The 22,779-nt window shown below is 48.3% G+C and overlaps 1 protein-coding gene across 1 annotated transcript in view; it reads right to left on the bottom strand.

Annotated features, from left to right (window-relative positions):
- Positions 1-21,945, bottom strand: part of EGLN3 (egl-9 family hypoxia inducible factor 3) — a 31,540-nt gene extending 9,595 nt beyond the window's left edge. Inside the window, exons 1-2 of the mRNA XM_056346842.1 lie at positions 21,214-21,945; positions 416-535 (exon numbers count right to left, since the gene is read on the bottom strand). Of these exons, the coding sequence (XP_056202817.1) occupies positions 416-535; positions 21,214-21,570 (477 nt within the window). The 5' untranslated portion in view covers positions 21,571-21,945. The remainder of the gene's footprint in view (positions 1-415; positions 536-21,213) is intronic.
- Positions 21,946-22,779: the final 834 nt, after the last annotated feature.

The following is a 22,779-nucleotide window of genomic DNA, read 5'->3' as shown; positions in this document are numbered from 1 at the left end:
TCATGTTAGCCTGAAGGAACAGTATCAAGAACACTAGAGCCCCAAGTCTGGGCTGTCATTTTATTCTGCTTCCAGAATCCACTTATTCTTTAGTGGATTATGTTTTCTTTTCTAGTGGTTCATTGTTCTTTCCTCTAAACAAAGTGTAAAAGCCAGCAGGCCAGTGCTTAGAAGCTTCATTCTATAGCAACAAAACAGTATGTGTGTGGGATGGGAGAGAGAATTATAAGGGAACAGTTCAGATTCTTACTTCCAAAGGGTTGCCATAAACACCAAGAAAATAAATGTAGAAATGAAGAATGGACCAGCTGTTTGAAAGTTCAACAGAGGTCACAGAAGCAACTGACAGCTCCAGAGCTCTGTTTCTGAAGTAGTTTTTCCTTCATGTTCTGCCTCAAACCTGTGGCTTACTCACCTTGGAGTCCCAGTTCTTATTCAGGTAATAAATACAGGTGATGCAACGCCCATCGCCATTTGGATTGTCCACATGACGAACATACCCAGTTCCATTTCCGGGATAGCAAGCAACCATAGCCTGAAAGATAAAAAGATCGTTAATTTAAAAAAAAAATAATAAAAATCAATCCTACAGGTTGCCCATCTGCAGTTTTTCTTTGCTAAGCATTCTCCCACCACCAGTTTGGCTCAGTATTTTTTGAGATGATCAATGCAAAACCTGCAGCAGACACCAACAAAAGGTATCTTTGCACAAGCTTCTTTCACTGGATGAGTCAGCCAGTGTGAAATTCCAAACTGGAAATAAATATCTTTTATATTTCACAATATATACAATAAAGTAGGAGACAAAAATACTGAATTAAACTAAAACACTAGTATACATGATACAAGCTTATTTCTCTCTACAAGCTATGCGACTTCAAAGGCAGTTTCACCTAAATTTTGCTTGGGTTTCTAAAGATGAGCAGTCATTGCTAAACCAATTTGCCAGTCATAATGAAAGTAGCAGGCATGACATCCTGGGATTGCTTTACCACCACCATTCTCCTCTATTCATATCTTTCAGTCCCTGTCATATACAACCCTATGGTCCAACACAAAATGAGGGTCCCCAGGAGATGTGGGTAGAAGTCCACAGAGCAAAGTCTGCAAAAGTCTGCAGCTTTGTGCTGTGTTTGCACAGGGCAGCGCATGTTTGCTTTCATGGACTGAACCACAGAACTAACCAAACAGCTTTCAGAAGCATACTTCTCTCTTTGATCATCTCCAGACTTGCTGATACAATCACATAATTCATAATTTGTTTAGTTTTCACCTTGAATGATGAGACGAGCCTCACATGAATTACTCCAAACCACACAACAGTCACAAGGTCTTAAAAGGGTTTTTAGAGCAAAAACTTATTAAACTTGAGTTCACACAATTTGCAGCCTAAGCAGGATGCAAGGAAGAGAAAGTGAGACTGCTTGGTGCAGGATACCTGGTATTTGTCTCAGTCACGTCTTTAATATTGGGACTACTTGGAAGTGATATCAGTCACCTTCCATGGAGTTTACTCCAACAGAGCTGTGGCAATAGAAGTCTTGTTCCCACTCCTCTGACACATACTTTCATTGCTTGACAGTATTAGCAACAACTGTGATGGGAGATGAAGGGCTAAGTTCGGTTGGAAAACTGGACACAGTATCCAGATACAGTTTCTTCCCCAGGACTGAGGAGAGGGCAGTAATCACTCCCCTCAACCTATGTGCTGTGCTCCTGTAAACAGTGCCCTGGATGCTGTTGTGCAGGGTTACACTGCAGGCATGTTCAGCTCACCGCCCACCAAGACCACCAGGGTCCCCAGGGAACAGAGCTGCTCCCCAGCCTGTACTGCTGCAGGGGGCTCTTTCTTCCCAGGGGCAGGACTCTGCATTGTCCATGTTTAATTTGATAAGGTTCCTGTTGGTCCGTTCCTCCAGCCCTTTCAGTGGCAGCCCTGCCCTTGAGTGCATCAACTGGTCCCCCTCAGTTTGGTGCCATCTCCACACTTGACGAGAGTGCACTCTGCCATTTGCTTTGTGTTGCTGATAAAGGTGGTTAACAGGCCAGGTTCCATGAGAGATCCCTGTGGTGCTCCATTTGTTACCAGCCTCTAGGTATAATATGACTGATTAACCACCGCCCTCCAAGCACAACCATCCAACCAGTTTTTTACCCATCTAGTTTTCCATCCACCCAGCCAGCCCATAACATCCTAACTTCAGATACAAGAGTCTTGCACACACCTGTCCCACAGAACGAGGATGAGATTGTGCACCACTTGCATGATCCACCCACAATAACCTGCCAAGCACAGCTGACAGCACACGAGATTGACAGTAGAGGCTTTACTAAAGGCAGCAGATTTTTCTCTAGGAACCTCCGCGGGCTGCGGGGGGGTGTCTGCTCCCCCGTGGGCTCCGTGGGCTGGGGCCACAGCCTGCCGCACCGGGGGCTGCACCTCAGGCTGCCGGGGGGTCTCTGCTCCGGCGCCTGGAGCCCCCCGGCCTCCTCCTGCCCTGGGTGCCGCCAGGGCTGCTGCTCTCACACAGTCTCACCCCTCTCTCCAGCTGCGATTTATTGTGCAGGTTTTTCCCCCCTTCTGAAATACGTTACCCCCAGGCGCTGCCACCGTCGCTAACGGGCTCGGCCTTGGCCAGCGGCGGGTCCGTCTTGGAGCCGGCTGGCATCGGCTCCATCGCCATGGGGGAAGCTGCCAGCAGCTCCTCACACAAGCCACCACATAGCCCCCCCCTACCAAAACATGGGGGTGCCATGCAACCCCAACACACCCTGGGAGCCAAGAGCGCAGAGGAGAGGGCGCAGTGACTCCAGCAGACAGACGGGCAGGGAGAGCTGTGCCGGGGGAGCGTGGCTGCTGCCGAGGGGACGCACGCCTTACCCAGCCAGCGTGAGGCTCGCCTCAGCACAACTCTGCTAATCATACCAGAGGGATGATGCATGGCAGGAATAAAACTTTGTTGACTGATAATACCTCATTTTTAAGTTGATGTACAAGACAAAATTATGGAGGCTCAAAGGAGGTCTCTTTGGAGAGCAGACATTACTCCAAGATTACTGAACTGCCTAAAAATCAATCCAATATTACTACAATTTTTTTAATGCCACAACCAAAAAGCTGCTGAAAGAAGAACAGACTGCAGGCCAGATCCTTAAAGGGACTTTGGTGTTTTACTTACTACCAAAATCTGGGCAGAGGGCCAGAGTTTTCCCCAGCCTCCCCCACATAATATGTTCTCTTAGCAGAATATGTGCTTTGACTCAGATATTTATGCATTATTTATTTACAGCGTGCACCTTTTGCAACTGCGACATAGAGTCCCAGGGGATGAAGCAGTAGAACAATTCCCCATAGAATCCAACAGCACTGGCCACACTCTAGCTTAACTTTAAAAAAAGAGAAAAAAAGTTTTCTAGTAGCAGCAGTGAAGGGAGAAAAGCAGAAGTGAAATATCCTTTTTCCTGGCATGACAAATATTTGAATGAAACCTTAAACAATGAAGGGAAATCATTCTGGTCCTCCTAGAGCCTGTTGAAATGATATCAAGCTTTATCAGAGCACTGGCTGGAGCAGCTCCAGAGCAGATCAAGCGGGCCTCAGCAGGGATTCCAGCTGTTAGCACTACTTTTGGATTCATTCAAAGCAAACAAGAAACAGGAGATGAGATGCGTGACCCAGACTTAATTTAGGTAATTGGTATTTGCCAGTTCAGCACATGGGCTAGCTACAAAAACCAGAGGGTAGATCATAATAATCAAGTCATTTACCAGGTGAGCAAGTTGAGTGTCAGAACAAAAAAAAAAATTCCTATACTTTCAACTATTGTTCCCAGAAGAGCACACTCTGGTTTTGGAAGCACCTCCCTTCATTAACCAGCTCCAAACTTAAACTAGCTATAGCAGGCAGTAGGAAGCAGGAATGTACATAACTTTTCTCTTCCTCACAATACAACCCATTACAATGGCTGTTAGTTGGCTTAATTTCCTAGTGTAAGCACTCAAGAGCAAGCTCAGCAACACCACCACCCCCATTATAAGTTAAAAAAAAAAAAGTAGTCTTAAACAGCTGAACAGTCAAAAATTCTGATACACAGATGCATGCCTTTGCAGTCGCACATACCCCCATAGTTTGAAGACCAATGCTCTGGTGGTCTAGTCAACAGTCATAAATTAAACCCTACAAAACTTGGAAAATGTAAAGCAAATCAAGACTGCAGTTTCTGCACTGTCATTTTCAGAGACGTGAGGTTTCCCAAGAGGGTGCAAATCAACTACCAGTTAAACAAGCAGTAATTACCAGCTTTAGTAAGGAACCAAGAATCATCAGTAAATTCAGCGCTGCACGGAAGCTTGCAAAAATAAGTTATTCATCATTCAGTTTTTAAGTATTACACTCAAGTCAGCCAGAGAAATCTGCAAGTCAAACTGCAAGACACCAGCAAAGTTTGGAGGTGGATAAAAAACAACAGTTCCTTAGAGAGGAATTTTCCTTGCCTCCTAGTGCCTCTAGCAAGGGGAAAAACAAATCCTTTTAGCTGATAGCCAGGACCATGCTGTGCGGCATCATTCTGCTGTATTTCATAAAATAAGCAGTGCTGGAGTAGACTGATACTTGGAACAAAACGCTTCAGAGAATACCTCAGCTAGCAGATGCTCCTAAGTGGAAATGAACAGTGCTTAACAGGAAGCAGTGATGGCAGCAGGTCAGGAGATGCTCTCCGTGCCTACTAGCAGTAAGCCAGGGCCCCAGTGTACTCCTAGTGCAGACCGTATAGGTGGTATTGAAACCCTATACTGATCCTGTATTTTCCTCTCAGAACTAGTATGACCTTAGCAACCAGCAGAGGAAACTTTGACCTCTGTAACTCTACCCTGCCAACACCAACTGCCCTTCCAGATTAAGCTAAAGACTCCACAATATGCTTTTCCACCTTCTGTACCTGATTTGTCCTATATATTATTGCACAGCTCCTACTTTTGAACCCTGGTGTAGATCATCTCTGCGTACAGCTTGTACATCAAGCAGTTAAATTCAGAAATTTGTAAAGTCTGTTAGATGAAAGGCAGGTACTACACAGACACAAGGCAACACTGATCTATAATATCACTGTCATGGTTGTCTAGAAAACAATGGTATTAAGAATTAATGGTGGTCTAACCACTGCAGCTTTCAAATACATTTATTTTGCTGCACACTCCCAAGTTTCCCAAATCTCAGTCCAAGACGTGGTTCTCAGTCCTGAACTTGAGCTCAAACAAACAAAACAAACAAAAAACCACACTTGACCAGACTTTAGGAAATGAGGACTACAAGGATTCACCTGATTGACGTAGGTCTGAGCATATATCATGCTCAACCTGATTTTAGTTTGTAGACACGCACAGTCTGTACAGCCAGAAAGGGAAAGGCACACAGCATGCTCTACAATAAAAGAACATGAGCAGTCTGACATTTCACGATCAAAGACAAGAGATTCTCAGTTGAGGCTTGTCTGACACACAGGCACAACGGGGTGTTTAAGTACTTTCTTGTTGCACCCAATTGTGCCCAAGTGTTTTCTACTATGTAGCTTATAATGGTTAAGTATAAAATATTCATGAACATTATTAAATATTAGTTTGTTTGAATTAATGAAAAAGTTAAAACGCTCAACTGCTACACTGAAGCATGACCTAGGAAGGTTGGTCTAATTTAATACTCTGTGGAGATGGGAGGGAACAGAGAGAAGAAAATTATGTTAAAACAGCAAAAAAAAATAAAATCAGAGACATCAGCACACACAAACACGCCTGTTGGAAAGGGAGCCACCAATTCCAAGCAGGGGTAAAACCCTGCTTATTCCAGTCACACAAAACATGAAGTGGGCTACTATAGCAGTGAGAATGCATGAGAAACCAGTACTTCATTTTCTTCCTCTATAACCTGGTTATCAGTCTTCAATCAAGCAGCTGTTACAGAGCTAAACCTAGCCACCTCCACCCTCTTTGATCAGCTTCTTGCTCAGAGGTGGAGGCAAGAGAGGGGAAGAGTTACATAAGGAAGGAGTTTGTACCTAGACATTAAGAAACACTGGGGAAAGTGCTAGAATTTGGCAGGGCAAGACACCTGCACCTTTCCACTTCAACTTTCATCTTCATACAGAGGTCTAAACTGAAGCCATATGGAAGGCATCTAAAAAGCAAAAAAGCCAACAGAAGTAACAATAGAAACCCTGGGGCAGTTACTGTCTTTCATGAAATACAAAGCAGATCAAACTCCGCAAACTCAGCCACAAGCAGAGTTTGCTGAACACTTCCTTCATTAGCTTGCAGGAACAGACCCACGCAAGGACGGTACCTTGGATGCAGGTGACAGCTGTCTGCTGAAGGGCCAAACGAGCCATGGCAAACAAGATATGAAAGACTGATAGGACCCTGTACCAGCAGGTGACTCATCTCTGAAGCACTACACTAGATTGCGACGATCACAGCTAATTTTGCTTCTTGCTCTTGTATTGTATCAGTAACCCTGAAAATTTTAGGGGAAAGGAGAAGGCGTTTCTATGGCCAGAGATGCAGCCACACAAGTAAAGATACAGTCATGCTCAAAAGTTCTCAGGAACACAATGCTGTTTCTGCAGTGCCCAGTACCACCTCTTTCTAATAATACCCTCCTGCTGGGCAAGTACTTATAAGTGTACAAAACCCATGTTTCCATGGATAGCATTTTAGCCAGGTGGTCTGGTACTTGCTTCTCCCTGCATGTACGCGACCTTGATCATCCGATTCAGATCTTCCAAGAACTGCAAATCTCATCTCGCCCTTTTTATTCTATTTGATTATTCGTATGTACCACTGCAGCTTGATTATTGTTTCCAGGTACAGAGAGGCACACTTTGGAGAATTTTTTTGAGGAACAGCCTGAGAGTGGGAATTGTGGGAAAGACTACTGCTCTCATCTGCAGGAAAGATATGGAAAGATACTGGTTAGTAGAAAACTGCTCCTGCTTATTAAAAATCTTCTAGAACTAAGGGTAGAAACAAAAAACTACCCATGAAAGATCTTTTTATGAATTATCTCCATGCCACACAGCTGTTGATGACTGGCATGTTATCTAGTGGTAGCTCAAGGAGCCCATAATAAGCTTTCAAATCTTATGGAATCTGTCTGTAAGGAAGCTAAATCACAGATTGATACTACATTAAAAATGAGCTCCCTATTAAATGAATCTGTGATGGGGCTTAGGAAGCTTTTCTAATGATTGGCAACAAAATTTAGTTCATGGCCTGAAGAGTCCCATTAACATGAAGGACAGCTTCAGCCTGTGACTTATTTCTTTTCTTAGCAGAACACCCACTTAAGGATAAATCTGGATGCCCTTCAATTTCAAGCTGGCTGCCAGGGCAGTGCTGCTGTGAAGTGGGAAGGCATGGAACAGCCATGCCTCGTGTCGGTGGTATGCGACTGCCAAGAGAACAGGGAGCATTTGCAAACCAAGCTTTGGAGGCAGTGGAGAGTTTTGTTGAGCTGTCCCTGTTGCTGGATCCTAATGCGAAGGGGATCTCTGGGATCCTGAAGTGAAGAGGCAATTCAGGAAGCTGTGAAGGAACCTGACCAAGGGAGTTCTCCAGCATTCCTTGGGATTTCCTGGGCAAAAAGGGAGTTCTCCAGCCTCCCATGGGGTTTCCTGGGCAAGAAGAGTGCCAGGCGTTCACCTGCCACTGTATACTGTCTACATTGCATCTGTTTTTTTAAAGGCCAGTAAAAAAAAAACACCTCTTGTTTTCAGATCACCAACCAAATTCTCCATGTTCAGTATTCCATTTCATCTTGGCCGTGCCCAGAGGCTGAAGTTGGAGGAAACCAATCCAGAATTACCATAGGATTGCAACCGTCTTCGCGGCGAGCATCTTTGTTTCTTCTAATAGTTAAAAGGATTAACCTTCTTCCTTGTACGTTTAATTAATCTACATATTTCTGCATGTATGTCAATTAACGCTTTTCTCCAGTTCCCCAGTGCTTCTCTGATCTCCTGCAATGGTAAAATCAGGTAAGATTTTTATTTTACATCCTCCTCTGACCTAACACTGCATTTTAGGCTGCAACATTACTCGGTTGTTGTGCCTTGCATGCACACAGAGACAATACAGTTTCAGAAGAGATTAGCGTGCTGTGAAGAGCAGGCATGCCATCGCAGCAGGACCTGAAATTTAAAAGGCTATTGCCAGTGAATTAGTTCAGTCAAGGATATTCAAATTAAGTCTCCAATTAGCAGCTGTAAACATGCGCAGTGCATCAATGTATCAATAAAGGCTGTTTCAGTTTAGAAAGACCTCCCGCCCCTGCGCCACTGAGCCCTGGCTTGGGGCCAGTGAGATGATGGCTTAACGACAGTGCTACGTGCGGAGCGTGAGGCGATCGGCGATCAAACACAAACTTTACTCCAGAGTGCACTTCACAGACGCTGTGGAGGGAAGAGGGGGAAACCCACGCCTGCAGCACACAGACGCTCAAAGTGCTTCTCTGTTCTGGTTCTTACTGGTCTCCCTCCCCCTCCTGCTGCACGCCTGAGCACACATGCTTATTGCCCACACTTTTTTAAAAAAAATATACTCTGTTTGATTAAATTTTAGCATTATTTTTGCCTGTTCTTGAAGCCCTCTTTCATCACCCAGAAAACTCTTTCAGTCCCCTCCTCTCCCTCAAGAGCCAAACCTGGATGAGCTGCACTAACAAGAAAGCATCCCAAGCAATCAATGCAGATAGAGAAAGTGTCCCCTGTAATGAGTCCCAGGGGACACAGTGACAAGCGCCACCCCAGCAGAAAAGCAAATTCATAAGTAAGTGCAGGCTCATTAAGGAAATCTATAAGGACCATCCCCTGTGTGTTCAGGTTCTCAGCAGGGAATAAAGGCATGGTAACCAGCACAGACATCCTCTGTGGAATATCCTCATCTGTGTGGTAGAAAGATAATTTCATAGTTCTTTAAATGTTCCAGCCTTTCATTCTTTGTCAGCAGTTAAGACCTTTCCAATTCTGCTGCTAATCACCCAGAGGATTACACCACTTTATTTCCTGCAACATTTAAAGAACTATGTATTTTGATGGTCTTGTGGCCTTATTTCCTGACCTTTAACAATGCACCCACAACACAGGCAAACTGTGTTTTGCTGGTGTTGGAGTTGCCCGAGCTGGCCAACATCCCTTTTCTATTATTATTTATTTAATTTTAGCCCGCAGGCTCAGGGAGAGTGAGCAACGCTGCCTGCAAGACTTCCACCAGCTCACAGCCAGCACACAGCACCCCTAACGCGCCCTGAGCACTCCCCTTCAGAGGCTCACAGCAGGCAGCCCTGGGCAACCGAAGGCACAGGAGGTGACAAGCCACCACCCTGAAGCAGATGTGCCATGGGGACAGGGAGGCCCCAACACGGCCCCTCCTTGGGGCCAGCGGCTGGGACACCTTCCGTGGCCTCGCATGCTCCCACCGTGGCAGGGGCAGTGCTGCACCAGGGAGATGTTTTTCTTTGTCCCCTTTGGCTCAGTGAAAGTTTCCCTGCTGCCAGAGGCAGGCTGGGTTCAGACTAGTGCTGTCACACTTGGCAGGTACCCCAAATATGCCTCAAGGGTCCTTCCAAAACTGTCAGAGTTGTCTGGGCTTCTGAGGCTGCTGTGACACTATTGCACCGCATACACAGAGAGATGAACCGTTCTCAAGTGTTTGTTATCACAGCAGTAGCACCAAATTAAGGCTAATTGATGAGACCAGTTATCTCCAACGTTAACTCTGGAAGGAAGCTGTCTCACTCACCCCCCCACCACCTTTTCAGAGGACCTTGCCTAGTTAACAGAGCATTCATTCCTGCATAGGATTTTGTGTAAATGAATATTTATGGATAAAACTCATTAAGATTACCCACAATAAATTACCATCAGAAATAATTTCTGCTATGCTTAAATAACATGTGTAGTCTTTACCACATGCAGGCAAAGCCTTAGAGAAGTTGTACTGCTCTGACTACACGTGTACGTTACAACGGTGCAAGCTCTCTAGTGTGGGTGCAATTAAAGGGGATGAACGTGTATACACAGGAAGGGAAACAAGCTCCTCAGATTCAAGGCAATTTTGTAATAATAACTATACACCTGTTCTAAGGTTAGGCAATAAAATGTATCAGTAAAAAAAAACTCCTATTAAGTGTTGTAATGCCTGTCATCCCTACCACCTACACAGTTGGTACTTGCACCAGTAAGGTGTGTGTAGACAGAAACTAGGCAACTCTGAACAAAGCAACCATGCATAAACACAGGCATGCACGCACATAACGAACTGAGCTCAAGCCTTACATTTGCACACCTTAAAGCTATTCACAAAAGCTCTTAACTCCTAGACATGGAAGCCTGGTCTTAAACCCAGCTGCAGGGCAATATCAGACTCCAGACCTGAAGGGGTTGCTGAATTTTTCCACTGGTTAAGCCTCTCCCACGGATTTATGCTGCCACCAGCCGACAGAAGAGCCCAACCCTACAGGCTGGCTGCACCGCTGCTGCTGCCAGGGGCTCCGACCTCCGGCCAGGGGACACAGCCACACCCGAGGGGTCCCCTGCCCAGCTCCCCCTCCACACCGGCAGCTCTGCATCACCGCTGTCCCCTCGGGAGCCCTACCCCGTTTGCCATTCCCACTGCAACTCAGTGAGGCAACAGTCCTTGGGAGGTTTCTCAAGACCCAGTCCAGGACCAGTTCTTAATGTAATAATGCTCTTCAGCATTGAAGGTAGCTTTTGCAGGAAGCACAGCAGCTGTTGAGAAGGGAGGTGGTCTCTCTGGTGTGGGTTCAGGGTGTTTCCTGAGGATGCAGAAAGCCTGCAGTGGTCTTTCTGGCTCTGTTCCCTCTATTTTCCTCTTCCTCTCCAAAACCTTTCCTCTGGCAGCCAGTGTGACAAGAGCAGCATGCACTGGAGCCACGGCAGGGGTGGCCAAGGCTGAGCCAAGCTGGAGGTTGGACGGGAGCTGCCCTCCCAGGATGCCAGGGGGTTGGGTAGCCGGAGGAAGCAGCCCTCATCCTTGTCTCTCCTCTTGCCTGGGATGGAGAGGAGAGACGGTGGCTGCACAGGCACAACAGGCTGTGGAAAGAGTGGAGGTAAGAAACCCCCCATTGAGGCGCTACAGCTGGCTTTACTAGGGGTGTGTGGCACAAGATACATGGTGGCAAGTCAGAGCTATAGGGGTATATATGCATATTTATGTGTGGGGGTGAAGTAGGTACTGTGTCTGCCCATAGCTATGGTCACCATTGGTGCAACTGGTGCCTTTCCTAACCACAGCCAAGACATGGTACTAACACAGCTCAATTAGCAGCAATAGCTTCTACTGGTTGTAAGCTGTAAAACAAGTTTTTAACCGACTGCCAGCAAAAGACAAAAGTAAACTAAGAAAGAAAGAAAAAAAATGTATTTGTTTCAGTTGCAGACATCTTAGGTAAGTGTAAGGAAACAAAAAAACACAAGTCAACTACATTTTCATCCTTGCCAAGAAATAATCACTGTCAGTGTCACTCTGGCACCGAGCCTTTAGGTCACCAGTTAGATGTCAAGTTATGCACCGAGAAATATAATGGTAAAATGCACAACTTTGACATGTCAGCCTTTGACCACCACCAAATGCTGAATTATAGTAAATTTGGCAATGAGGACCAACATCCGCAAACCCTCTCATTGCTCCCCTGCGAAGAGGAAGCCTGTAAAGCAGTTAACCAGGCAGCGACCCTTCCTGCCCGCCTGCTGCTGTGGCACCACGCATATGTGCCGCAGGCAACGGAAGGCAGAGGACAAGTTAACGTAGGGAAGCGGAAACGTTGGTGAATACTGTAAAGAACAAAGTTATCAATACATCCCGGGTGACCCCATTCTGTTTGTGCACACCTAGTCAGATGCTGTGGCTTGTTATGTCTGAACAGCAGGAGAGGTGAGAGTATTTACACTGAAGCTTCTCCTTTTTCCACTTCTCAAACCACTTCCACCTGATTCCCTGTGGGAAATCAGAAGGGGAAGGTGCAGTCATACATTGTAGTCTTCAGCAGCAAGCACAACACCCTAAGACTTAACAACCTAGGAAGAGGCAAGTTGAGGACTAATTGACACTTCCCCTCTCCCTCCCCTCTTTAAGTCTCCTCTTCCAGATCCCCCTAGTTCTGCATCCTTTTTCTACCCCCACGGTCCAGCAAGGGGCTGTGTGCAAGATCCCTTCCTCACTCTCTGGGGCCTCGGGGCAGCAGGGAGGCAGTGGATGCCAGCACGAAGCCTTGGAGCCCGCTGCCCAACAGCGCCTCGCATCCCAGGCTTTTCCCACTCAGGGCTGCGTTCCCCAGCCTGCCCTGACTGGCACCTATCTATCTCCCTGTATGCACGACTGGAATAATGGCTACTGATAATGCTATAGGACAGGTTTGCTGCAAGACAGTCAGTTGCAAAGGTCAGTTACAAATCATAGCTGCTATCTATAATTTCCATCAGCTAAGGGACCTTGCTCCCTGCCAAGGCACCGTGTAAAAGATGACCCATAATTCAAATTTAAGACTAGATGTAGACAAATACTAGAGACAGCACAAGAAGTCACTGCAACTTTCTTTGATGTTTTCTAAACGTATCCTAACGTAGTCTAAGCCAAGTACCAAAGGATGTGCTTCAGTCCCATTGATTTGAAAGAGATGTTAAAAACAAAAAAAGTACTTAAGTGAATTGCTGAACTGGGGCCAAAACTTTAAAAAAAAAAATTGCCTTATCAATTTGTATAAAAAAATTACAGTGCAAGATGACATAAGCAATGATTAATTATTATTATGACTTACAGACAGGAAAAATGTAAACACATTTCTTCTTTGGATTTTCAGGTCCAAAAAGAAAGCATAAAAAAGAGTCTATTGTGACCAAAGGATTCATATGAACTAGATATATGAGGCTCAAAATTGTTATCTTTGCTACAAAGTAGGATGCAATTCCCTAATGTTTGGCAAAAGGTGCAGCCACCCTGCCATTTCCAGCTGACAAAGCTCTGGACAAGCTGTTTCCAGGCTGTGCAGATAGCGTGCTACGCTGTACTCCTGCAATTTATACTATTCATTTTAAATCAGCTGGCCAGTGGCACGAACATTTATAAGCCTCCATGGAACCATTATGGTCAGCAAAATCCTCTTGCATTACTTTATTTGTGCAAAATCAGAGCAACAAGTAGCTTGTTTAATCAACTGCTTTCTATTAAGTGCTTTGCATGGTGGCACTAAGTTTCTTTGTCTACTAATCTTATCAAAACAGAATGACAAGAGAAAAATGACTGTAGGGAAAAGCTCCTTTCTGTCAGTGAGAGATAGCAGATGCATGTATGTGTGTGAGTGTCAGAGGGGAAATGGGGCTTACAGCTCTCTCCAAATCACTTGCAGGAATGGTCAGGAGTAGTATGCTGATGGGACGACATGCCTGCAAAGAGTTTAAGCAGTAGGAGATAGTCTACTTGGCATGAGCCTCCACATCACTGCCTGAACAGCTAGGGACCTTCTCCTTGCTTTTCTGACCAACTCCCTGCCACCTCTTTTCAAAGCAATAAAATTATGGTCTAAAACAAATTGCTATGTAATGTTAGGCATCAATCAAAATCTTTTGTCAAGCCCCACCACGTTCTGTGCCAACACATCAGTTATTCACCCTGGTGCGCACCACAGGGCCCACCAGCTGCCCTAGGCGCAGGTACCAGAAGGAGTTCCCAAAGCACCTCTACCCAAGACCTCCTCTCCTAATCCAATAAAACCTTTTTCACAGAAGCTTATGAAGCCTTGTGTTGCTGGCAGCTTTCTAACAACGTTGTTTCAGTCTTCAGCTTTGTGACAGAAGGATTACAGTCACGATAAATCAAATCCAGGGCTTCAAATTCCCTCAAGTTGGTATGTACACATCCCCCTTCTCCATCAGTCTAAAACCAGCAACACTTAGTCACAGGCTTCCTTTTCTGACCTCCTCATTCTCAGAAGCCATCCACTGTAAGGCAGATGTGGCCTGCTGGTGCCAAAGGACCACTTGCCCCTAACCTACACAACAGGAATCCAATTGAAACAGGAGCAGGAGAAAAACTTTTTTTTTTTTAGATATTCACATTTTAAAGAGTACTTTGACTTTGTAGGAGTTATCTTGAAACATTTGATAAAAGTATTGATCTCTTGCAAGTGTGTCAAGTCTGTTCAGCAAACATCAAGATTTCATCTGATTCAAAATGCATTCATGGTTGGGTCATTGTGGTTTTATCTTCTCCCTCTATCCCAACCCTTCCACATATTGAAAGGAAGTGCTGAGGGAATACAGACACTGTTGAACCATCCACCACCACCATCACCCCACACACACACCCCGGAAAAAGATAGATAGATATCTGTGCAGCATAGGAGAAAAAGGGAGAAGATGCTTCCACGTACTACATCAAGCAAATTGCTCAGGAAGCAATATGCAGGGTAAGGCTGTATTACACTGAGCTACCATCCAGATAAGTTCTGAAGTCAAAGAAAGAAGAGTTTACTGCGAAATCAAGTAAAGACACTGGGATTAACACAGACAACTGGAATCCTTAATGCAAAGAAATAAGTTCACTTTGACTGTGTACATGCTGCCTTGCATCAGTGTTATGAGCATCAATGCATCTCCATTTAAATATATACTGTTATTAGCAGTGGGCTGTAATGAACTGAACTATTCACTAATAACTACCTTGGGAAGAGTCTGTGCACAAATATTAATAGTAAGGACAAGCTCCCCTCCCTTCCACAAGGCAGGCTCAGTGGGAGGGGGCACTGAACTCTGAATCTTGCCATTTTCCCCGGTGGCTCTCCCAAAGATACTGTGCCTTGCAATGCTGCACACACCCCTGCCAGTCCAAAGGGCAAACGCTCCCTGCACCCAGAGGCACTAATGCCACCTCTATTACAGTGTCCCTCCCCACCCACACAGCTGCAGAAGGCTCACACCAACATTTCATGACCCCTCCTACAAAATCAAACTGAGAGCCACATAGTTAGGGCTTGCAAGTAATAGGGATATTGGCAGGCATGCCAGCAGGGCTACCACTGCAAGTCTCCAGCTTTAAGAGCTGATGTAGTGGTGCTGGGAAGGAGCGGTACCAGAGCAGTCCATGGCAAGGCGTAAGAACGTACTGAGGGAAATGCACTACCGGTATGGGACAGATTGTAAAAAACTTCACTGCTTTGCCATCATTGTGTAGCTCCAGAGACTAATAGACTCATTAAGCTCTTCTTGGCTGCAAAACTGCAGACAATATAAAAGAGTCAAGTAACCTGCCCTAATGCCACAAACACGTGCACAAACTCAGGATAAACAGGCTCTTTACATCGCCTGAGAGCTCAGACTTACTTCCCTTCTCATACGGGATCAGCCACCTTCTGCCCTTCTGTGACTGCGACCGTAAAGCACAGGGACAGGCTCCGAACGCAGCTGAAGAGAGGTCGCTGGGTGGTTCCAGACTTCTGCACAGGAGAGGGAAAGGAGGCCCAACAGCAGCCACCTGGCTGCCTGAGGCTCTGGTGTCACATGCTGCAGGTAGCACTTTTTTTCCCACTGCCTACTGTGGAATAAGTGCACTACAGTCAGGTTCTTAAGAGTGATGACACATAGCAGGTACAGAATTCAAGCTGCTCGTAACTGCGACACCCAGCTAATGAGCTCACACACCATTCCACAGAGGCTACCCACTTACAGATACGTGCATCGCTGCCTGTAAAATATTGACCTGTCTCTCCGATACCCCGTCCCTGCTGAGTGAAGCGGCAATCTGAAAGATTCTGAGTGCCTCTTGCAGAGAAGTATCTTTCTAAAGTTTCAAAAAGTCATTGAAAATAATTTGATGAAGAACAAAAACAAGAGCTAATATGCCCAGGTTTATACTCATCTAATGCTCTGATTGTCAAGTAAAAATTATACATTCCTGTGTATAATTAACCAGGCTAACTAATCTTGCTTGACAAACACAGATATAAACATCGGCTTTGACACTGAGCCAAAGCAACCACTCTAGGATCTGTGCCAACACTGAATTCCTCAGTCTGATAGCATAAAACGACTTGTCTGTTGTATTTACAGTTCCAGTGGCTCTGGACTCTGCCGGCAGCCGGCCAGAAGAACAGATTTGAACTTACCCATTATGCCGGAACATGTGCATTTGATTAGAAGAAAGAAAAATTATGCATATTTCTTCTAGATGGTGGCATTCATCAGACCTCCCATTGTAAACTAATTGCAAGGCATGCTGCTACACAAGTATCAAAAATACTTTGTAACATATAATAAACCCGTATATTTTTATAGGCAGTATTGCCTTCATCTCTATAGCCAGTTTTCTGTTATCACGCTCCTTACATCCACAACTCGCATCAGAAAATTCAGCATTTCACTCTGTACTTTAATTGCAAAAGATAGAATTTGAATGCTATAGAACAGAACTTTTCTTTCTTCATACATAAATGCAAAACTATTTCACCTCATTAACAGAGTTATGAGGGACTCTGTAAAACTACTCAACCCAAGCCTGTGACATCTCATGCATTTTTTTTTCAGTTCTTAGGAACAGAAATTTTGCTAACAGCCTGCTAGACAGACCGTGTTTCAGAATCCACCTAAGAACACCCCTCATGCGGTAGGCAGAAGGACCCGCTCTGGTTTTCATGGCTAGTGGGTGTCTGCTGAAGTGCCACCACAAAAGACCTGCTTCTGCTGTGACAGTCAGAAAGGGCCCACCAGGGTGGGGTGAGCAGGCAGGTGTCACGGCTACAAGTGGAAGATGTAGAAAACATCCCATAAAATAGTGAAAGGCCCACACAGAGATTTTGAAGCAAGTTTTCAAGAGGGTTTGCATCCCACAGAGACTTCCAAATTAACTAATCTCATATTGCAAACACATTTCACTTCATACATGATGCTGGATGTGAGCAGCTGGGTTCTGAGCTGAAGACATCCAGTCATGGGGTTCCTTCAACACAGGTCAGCTCTTTGGATTCTGACTTCTTGCCTTACTTTCTAACCAGCAGGGCTCACTGGTGCCCAGCAGGTGCAAGATGAGCTCAAGGTACCCAAAGGCAGCCCTGACATAGATTTCAACCCACGATGGTACCCAAGAGGGTACCAGTCACTCACAGTAGGATACATTCCTGTCAGGACCAGGGTGCAGAGTCCCTGCGGAGCACAGCCACACCAGTTCAAAGTACCTTCCACCCCTCACCCTGAGGACCAATGCAGCCTGCTGGCAGCACGTCAGGCACTGACCTAGCCAACGTGGCCCAGGGCAGCAGGCACTGCCGGCATCGCTCTGGTTCCCTGCCTGACCACAGGGAGACCTGCTCTTCTCTGGCAGAGGCAAAATGAGAAAGGGGGAACTGCCACAGCCTCTCGTCAGCCAAAGAGCTACCCAGACATCCCGCTGCAAACGCAGCTTTTACATGTCCGCACACCAGCCAGCCCCCAGCCCCTGCCTCCCTGAAGGGGGGACTTCCAGGGCCCTGGGCTTCCCAGGCTCTACAACATCTGAGCCTGCCAAAGGGATGGATAACCCAAATTCCAGAGTACCTGGCACATCTGCAGCTTCTACATTAAAAAAAAAAAAGCGCAGTAGCATTTAAAGGCACTTATGTCTTGAAGGAGACATTTCTCAAATGGCTTTTCTTCTGGAATATTTTCCTGCCTTTTTTTAAAAAAAACCAACACACTGTTGCTTTTAGTTACTTATAATACAGGGATTTTTCTACAGGGCACTCCCTCAAGCACCAATTAACCCCAAGGACGGACTTTGGGACCTGAGGAGCCAGAAGCTGCAGCACATCACCCTTTCACCCTGGTCCCTGGAGCATCAGCTGACTTGGGGGCACTCCAGGTGACTGGCCTCACAGACCAAGCGGCAGCTTTGCTTCCCAGCCCCAACCACCCACCAGCTTTTCTCTACCAAGCATCAGCACTCCAGCAGAGTGGACACAGGTCCTCAAAGCCAGTGACCCTAGTCCGCCAGCCAGGCCTCCCTATGCACAAGGACGTGAGTCTTCTCATTCTAAGACAACTGAACCCAGGTCAACAATGCCTCAGTGATATCTTTAAGCCATTTACTCACTAGAAAAGGAGAAGGACTTACTATTTTTACTAGAAAATGGAAGCTCTCATTGAGGAGAGCGCAGAAGCCAACAAGCAGTACACTTTGTCTGTCGACAGAGAGTCCTTTAGAAGAATCTTATTTTTGATTGTTTAACCATGTCAACTAATATTTTAAAATATGACTTACTGCAATGATAGATTTGGATCACTGGTCTGCAGAGATGGAAGGTTACATTTCATTATCAGCCCTCAAGTGTCAACCAACAGCTCCGCAGAGTATCCAGTACCCTTGTGAAGTTTTACTTCTGTCCGTTCTCTTTGATGCGATCTTAACTTCCTTGCAAAGCTGTTGACGTTCATTTGGAAACATCAAAACCCTAACTGACTCATTTCTCTCATGGAGCTACAATGAAAGACTCCTTTATTGGAGAAAAATAGTTCTTGACTTCTTATGTTTGTGTAGCTACAAAACCAATGTGCAGCAGCACTTCACAGTAAGCAGACATTAAGCTGACAAATTCATTTACAAAGCAAATTTCTCCTGCTTTTCCAACACCTGGGCTGAAGATTAAAGTCATACTATTGGTTTAAAAGCATAAACCTCTAAATAATGATGAGGCTGATATTGCACAGGTTCCTTTTCATGACAAGAAGAGTTACCATGTAGCCAAAGGCTTACACTTTAAACAAATTGCTTGGGCCACTTAGCTCCATCTAATACCTAATATCCCAAAACAATAAGTTATAATAGCATACATCCAGGTAAGAAGTTCTGGTCCAGTTGCTCAGGAACACCCCACGTTCCTCCAAATGTTAAGCTGTGGAAGTTTACTGGGCATCCATTTATGTGTATAATGTAGCAGATAAAAAACACACTGAATTTACATTTAGGATTTCTGTGCACGCATTCACAAGACTTTAGATAAGCAAAATGGGCAGGTATAGTGGTGGAAGGAAAATGTCTATAGGTGATGTAGGAACCTGCACGCACTGCAGTAGTCAGCTCGTTAGTCACAGAAATAATCTTCCTGCTGAAGGCATCCCACATCTCAGTTACGGACAGCAGCTGCTATTCAGGGCCTCACATATCCATGGTACTTATTATAATAAAGGCATTGATTACTATTAATTTATGATGGAAATTTCTCTGCGTTTAGTTTTACAAATAATACCAAGTGCCTTTCAGGCCTGAACTGTTGTTCCATGTGCTATCTAGAATCTGACGTCTTCCACGCTGAAGACAAGGGCCAAAAGTCTTTGTAGCAAGTAGCTTGGTATCTAACTTATAAAACAAGTTCTGTCTTGTCTGTTATTACTATTTGTACAAAAATGACTGCAAGAACACCATAACTCAGTTTTTAAAGTCATCTATACACTGCAAGGTCACCCTCCAAAAGACCCTTCTTCCCAGCTGGTGCCAACAGCCTTCACCCATCCAGTTGACTCTTTCTTCAAATACCTTGTAAAAGCAGGGGACAGCCTCCTTTTACTCCAGGCCAGCTTTAATGTAAGCCCCTGTTTCCCTCCCCAAGGTCATCTGCAATGCAATGCAGCAATGCAGTTCCAGCAGTAATCAGGCAAACAGAAGTCATCCAAAGAAAGAACTAGGATGACCTTAAAGCCATGCCAGAGCAGAATGGTTATTTATACCTCCCAACACCAGGCTCCCAGCAGGAATAAGTGAAATCCAGTCTACCCACATTTTAAACCAGATCTACCCAAGCTTTAACTGAATTGATGATCAGTAGATCCTCAGCCCAGGAGCAATGTTTCAACCTTTTATTATTCCCACTACTGGGGGGGGGGGGGGGGGGGGGGGCTGCATGCACAGGTTTTAAGGTGTTCCCAAGCAACTGGTAAATATCACCATATTGTTTCCTTTGTTTTGGGGGGAAGGGGAGTGGGGGGGAGATATCTCAGTACCACTCACACATCCCCTTAGTTCAGTACAAGTTAGGACCACAAGAAATGCCTGACTTTTCACTTCTGTAATTATTTGAAAAAAAAGTTTTATCATTCCTGGCATAGCTCTAAAGCAGTGAATGCTTTGAAAATGTGCTACATATTATAGAATTTATAAGTCAGAAATAAAGAAGCGGGGACATTTTTAGCATTCAGGACAATGAGGCAAACTCAATTCCAAACCAGTCTGCTTTGCCGCCACAAAACAGACAAGGAAAGAAAAGCCAAGTCGTCCCAAACTGAAGTAATGACATTACAAGTGCAAATAAACTTCACTGGGACAGAAACCTATAATACAAGTGTCCTCTCCATTTATGAGCAATACAGCCTAGAAAAAACAGCTCCACGCTTCACACACACACAAAAAAAAAAGTTTGCCGTGCTCAAACCGAGCATCCCTTACTTTGTGCTGCACGCCCAACCCCGGCAGCACCGATCACCTCTGCAGCCGTAGGACGCTGGCAGGAGTTGACCATCGAAACTGTTTTGGCTAACGCTGTCAATGGGCGCAAGCGGCCGGGTCGGCGGGTCCGAGCCCGCGGGTGTGCGGGGAGCGGGCGGGGAGCTCTCCCCGCCACCCGAAACGATCCCCCGAAGGGCGGTCACGGCCAAGGCCAAGGCCTGGCTTCCCCGCCGGGGCTCGCCCCGCCGCAGCGGCCCCCCCTACTCCGCAGCCAGCCGCGGGTCGCAGCCGGGCTCCGGCCCCACGGCCGGGAACCGGGGTGCCGTCGGGAGCTCCCGGGACGCCTGCGAAGTCATCCCTGGTAGCACACGGGGCTACGGGCAAGGGCCCGGCCAGCGGCCGGTAGGCGGGGAGGCCGGCGGAGACCCAGCACGGCGGCGTGCCGCCTCGGAGCGCTGCCGGCACCGGCGGAGCAGCCCCGCGGCCGCGGTTATAGCGAGCTCTCCGCACACGGCCGCCGGCGGCACGGTCTACCGAGCGGCTGCCCGCCGCGGGCGTCCCCGGGGCAGCTCCCCGCCACCGGGAGCGGAGCGGCGGGGCAAGCCCGGCGGGGCTGCCGGGGCCGCGGACGCGAGGTGGGCGGGCGCCCGCGGAAACTTTCTGCCGGGTCCCACGGGCGGCTGCGAGGCGGGAGGCAGCCGGTGCCGGCAGGCGGGCCGGGGCCCCGCGGCCCCTTACCTTGGATCGCTCCTTCACGTAGTACTTGCCGAGCCGGCTCCCGCAGTACATCACCAGCCGGTCTATCAGCGTGAGGAGGAAGTTGATGGCCTCGCAGCCCTCCTCTGTGCCCCCGATCCACTTGATCTGGTCGCCGCGGAGGTGCCGCTTGGCGACGCCGCGGCTGGGGCCGGCCAGCTGCCCGTCGGCCAGCTCCCCGTCGCGGTGCATCCGCTTCACCCGCTCCAGCACGCAGTCCCCCACCACCTCCCCCAGGAAGTTGTCCAGGTAGCAGAAGCCGATGTCGTGCAAGCAGGGCACCACGTACTCCAGGGCGATTCTCTCCAGGTCCAGCCTCATGATGTGCCCCAGCGGCATGGCGCGGCGGGGACGGCCGCACCGCTGCCCCGCCGGCGCCCGCGTCGGGAGGCGATGCCCGCCGACTCCAGGCCGAGCCGGGCAGGGGCTCCGCCGCCGCGCGGGGCCAGGTGAGGCAAAACTTTCGCCGCGGCGGGCTGGGCTCCCCGGCCCGGCGTTGCTGAGGGCGGCGGTGCCGCCGGAACCCCGCGCTGCTGCTGCAGCTGCTGCTGCTGCCGCTCCTGATGCCGCTCCTGATGCCGCCGCCCGCGCAGCGCCGGGACCCCCAGGGCCGCGCGGGAGCCCCGCCCGATTTATGGACGGCGGCGGCAGATGGCCCCGCGCTGATTAATGCGCCGGCTACGTGCGGGATGTGTGCTCGCCCCGCCGCCCGCTCGCGCGGCCCCGGCGCACGTGGGTGGAGCCCGCCCGGCGCGCCTCGCCCTGCCCCCGCCCCGCCCACCCCCGCCCCGACAGCCAATCGGCCAGCGCGGGGCGTGGCCAGCCCGCGAGGAACAAGCGGCGGGGGCTCCCGCACGTGCGCCTGGAGGGTGTGGCCTACGGCCCCGCCTCGCCGGGGAGCGGGCGTGGCCAGCGCCATTGAGGAATTCTCCCCTCGCATGTCGGCGGGCCCCGCCGCCTTCCCCACCCGGCCCCGCCGCCCCGTCCCGCAGCCGGACCGGGGGCACCGGTGCCCCGCCTCGCCTCGCCTCGCCTCGCCCCGCTCCGCCGTGGGCCCAAGCGACGTTTGTAAATGGGCTCCCCCCGGCGCTCTCCCGCCGCCCCTTACACCGCCTCCCGCCGCTCCGGCACCAGACGGAAGCACTGCGCTGGCGGCAGGTACCGCTCTTCTGGGCGAGGAATGCGCTGGTTCTGACAAGGTTTATGCACCAGCAGCCCCCCTGAACGATTCACCCCCAGCGGGCCCGCCGGGGTGCCTGGCTCCGCCGGCGGGAGGCCCCTCCCGGGCTGTCGGGGACTCGGTGCCACGCGGGACAGCCCGTCCCACGCCGCGGCGGGCTCCGTCCCCCGCGTCCGAGGGGAAACGCGCCTCTCCTGGCGCAGCCGCCGCCGCGGCCGCCAAGCCCCAGCCCGGCCGAACTGCACGGGTGCCGTTAGAAACGCGTCAGGAAGAGCAAAGAGCGGATAACTCCCCAGCTGCGCACTGCGCGCCGGATTTGCGGCGCAGACACGCGAAGCCTCCGCAGAACGCAGGGGTAGCGCCGGGGC

The sequence above is a fragment of the Falco biarmicus genome, chromosome 7 (genome assembly GCF_023638135.1).
Source record: "Falco biarmicus isolate bFalBia1 chromosome 7, bFalBia1.pri, whole genome shotgun sequence".
NCBI classification, from domain to species: Eukaryota; Metazoa; Chordata; class Aves; order Falconiformes; family Falconidae; genus Falco; species Falco biarmicus.
Note: the sequence above shows the minus strand (reverse complement) of the source record. Positions and strands in the feature narration are given on the sequence as shown.